The following is a 2,352-nucleotide window of genomic DNA, read 5'->3' on the forward strand; positions in this document are numbered from 1 at the left end:
GGCTGGATATGGCTTTGTTAATGCTGAGGTGTGGCCAAGCAGTTTCCTTGGTGCTCCCTGGATGCTCAGCACCATTGGAATGCTCAGCACCATTGGGATGAGGCTCTGGAGCAGGTTGATCAGCTTCATGGCCACATCCTCCAGCAAAGAGAAAGAGAGAGAGAGGAGCTCAGGGCAGGGTTGGCAGGCAGGGAAGGGGTTAGCCAGGGGGTCTGTGCCCCTGGTACTCCCTGTGGATGCAGCTCAGGGTTGCATTGTCCCCTTGTCTGGGGGATACACCGTGCTGGGATGCTCCGTGTGGGAAGGATAGAGGTTTTGCGGTATCTTAATAGTCAGAGAACCCTGCGAGGAGAGAGGGAGGGGAGCTCAGGGCGTGCTCACAGCCAGGGAGGGAGGAGTGGAGGGTCCCTGCCCGCTGTGCTCACCGAAAAGGGATGGCTGAGGAGCAGGAAGAGGATCAGCACTACCAGCCCCAGGCAGATGCAGGCCCAGTAGCGCCAGCGAAAGCCGTAGCGCAGGGCGTGGATTGGGGACTGCAGCCACAGGAACGATGTCTTCGGGCGCCTGGGGGTGACACAGAGCTCAGACACACTGTCCCCTGTCAGTCCCTCCCCACTCTCCCCAGGCACTCACTTAGGTGGCAGCAGCCTTGGGTATTTGTTGGGTTCCTCACGACCCTTCCCCGCCGGTCTCTCTTCTGCCTCCTGTGCAGTCAACAGCTCCAGGCTCAGCTCCACCTTCCCCTGGAGGGACCATGGGGCAGTTGGGGTGTAGAGTCTGTCCCTGCCATCCCCATCATTGCTGTACCTGACACCCTGATCTCCCCCACGCACCGAGAGCCGCTGGCTGCCATCCTCCTGCATGGTGCAGGGCCACCAGCCCCGCACCTGCCTCCTGCGGAACAGGTTGAGAGGGGGGAGGGCTGGGGCTGGGACCCTGCACCAGGGCCAGCAGCCCTGGAGGGGCTCCTCGGGGGTGGCCCTGCACAGCCTGGGGATGTGGGCTGGATGGCGCAGCTTGGTCAGCTCCAGCTCCAGGACACCTGCAGGGAAAAGCCGAGGAGAGGAGAGTTCCTCATCACCACTGGGTGCTCCTCATCACTTGTGGGTACTCCCTGTAGCCTGTGGGTATCCCCCACCCTGCTGGGAGGGGACACAAGGCAGGGAAATGGGGTCTCACCCAGAAGATCATCTGCTTTGAACTTGTCATTGTCCCAGACTTGAAGGATGAGTTTGGGTGGCACCTTCAGCACTGTCTCATCTATGCTCCAGATATGCTCCTGCCGTGGTGGGGAGGGGAAAAAGGGGTGTTGTGCCTGTCCCCTGTGTCCCACTCACCCCAGCACCCCCTGCCCAGCCTCGGGGTACCCCTCACCTTGCGGCTGATGACACAGAGCCTCTCTGCTGCCAGGTACTCGAAGGGGAAGACAAAGCGCCAGTTGAAGGCTCCGTTGCCATCCAGCGAGCGATAGTGGATGTCTGTCTGCTGCCTCTGCTCCTGCAGCCCATCCAGCCACCTGTGTGCCACCCAGAGTGAGTAGACACTGCTGCCACCCTGTCCCCAGCCCTGCTGGCACCTCCCCAGGCTCACCCAGAAATGTAGATGTCACTCATCCGCTGCCCAAACAAGTTGATGTCTGCCAGATCCACGTCCCTCACATTCCAGACCACACAGCGAAGCTCATACCTCGAGGGGGGGCAAGGAAGTGTCACCTCCTGCCCTAGGATGGCCCTGTCCCACCCCCAGAGCTTGCTTGGCCACTCACTCACCCCTTGGCCTTGCGAGGGTTGATGTTGACCTGGGGCCCAGGGGGCCCAAGGCTGAGGGGGAAGATGTCCACCCACATCTGCACCTTGCCCTGCATGGCACATGGAAGGGGTGGGACTGGCACCCCTGAGTCCTCACACCAGTGTCCCCAGTGATCCTCATCACCCTGGGTGACTGTCACACCCCCTGCCACCAAAAAAAAAAGGGGTCCCTGTCACCTCTCCAGGATCCATCCTCATCACCCCAGGGTCCCCATCACCCACTGCTGGGGTCCCTGTCACCCCAGGGTCCCCATCACTCCCTGTTCCCCCTGCCCAGGTGTCTCAGGTCCACATCAGCCCCCCCAGCATCCCTCCCTGCCCTGGGCTCATGGTCACCCCAGGCTGCCCAAACATCCCTTCATGCCTCAGGGTCCCCATCACTCCGGGGCCCTCACTGCCCATGTCCTCATCACCCCACTGTCCCCAGAGTCCCCAGTGAGTCTCCATCACCCCCTGCCCACCATCCCTCTCCCCTTTGGGGTCCCCAGGCTCCCTGTCACCCCACGTTCCCCCGACACGTGCTCTACTCCATCCCCCTGAGGTC

At 61.9% G+C, this 2,352-nt stretch overlaps 1 protein-coding gene across 1 annotated transcript; it reads right to left on the reverse strand.

Annotated features, from left to right (window-relative positions):
• Window positions 1–243: 243 nt before the first annotated feature.
• LOC103807939 (myoferlin-like) lies at window positions 244–1,858 on the reverse strand (the record flags this gene model as incomplete). Its single annotated transcript, XM_009080691.1, has 8 exons — window positions 244–342; window positions 426–564; window positions 634–743; window positions 834–1,042; window positions 1,180–1,279; window positions 1,375–1,516; window positions 1,591–1,686; window positions 1,770–1,858. Coding segments are annotated over 8 exons (984 nt in total), but the record flags the coding sequence as incomplete, so codon positions are not given.
• Window positions 1,859–2,352: the final 494 nt, after the last annotated feature.

This window comes from Acanthisitta chloris, unplaced genomic scaffold, assembly GCF_000695815.1.
Source record: "Acanthisitta chloris isolate BGI_N310 unplaced genomic scaffold, ASM69581v1 scaffold13098, whole genome shotgun sequence".
Taxonomy (NCBI): Eukaryota; Metazoa; Chordata; class Aves; order Passeriformes; family Acanthisittidae; genus Acanthisitta; species Acanthisitta chloris.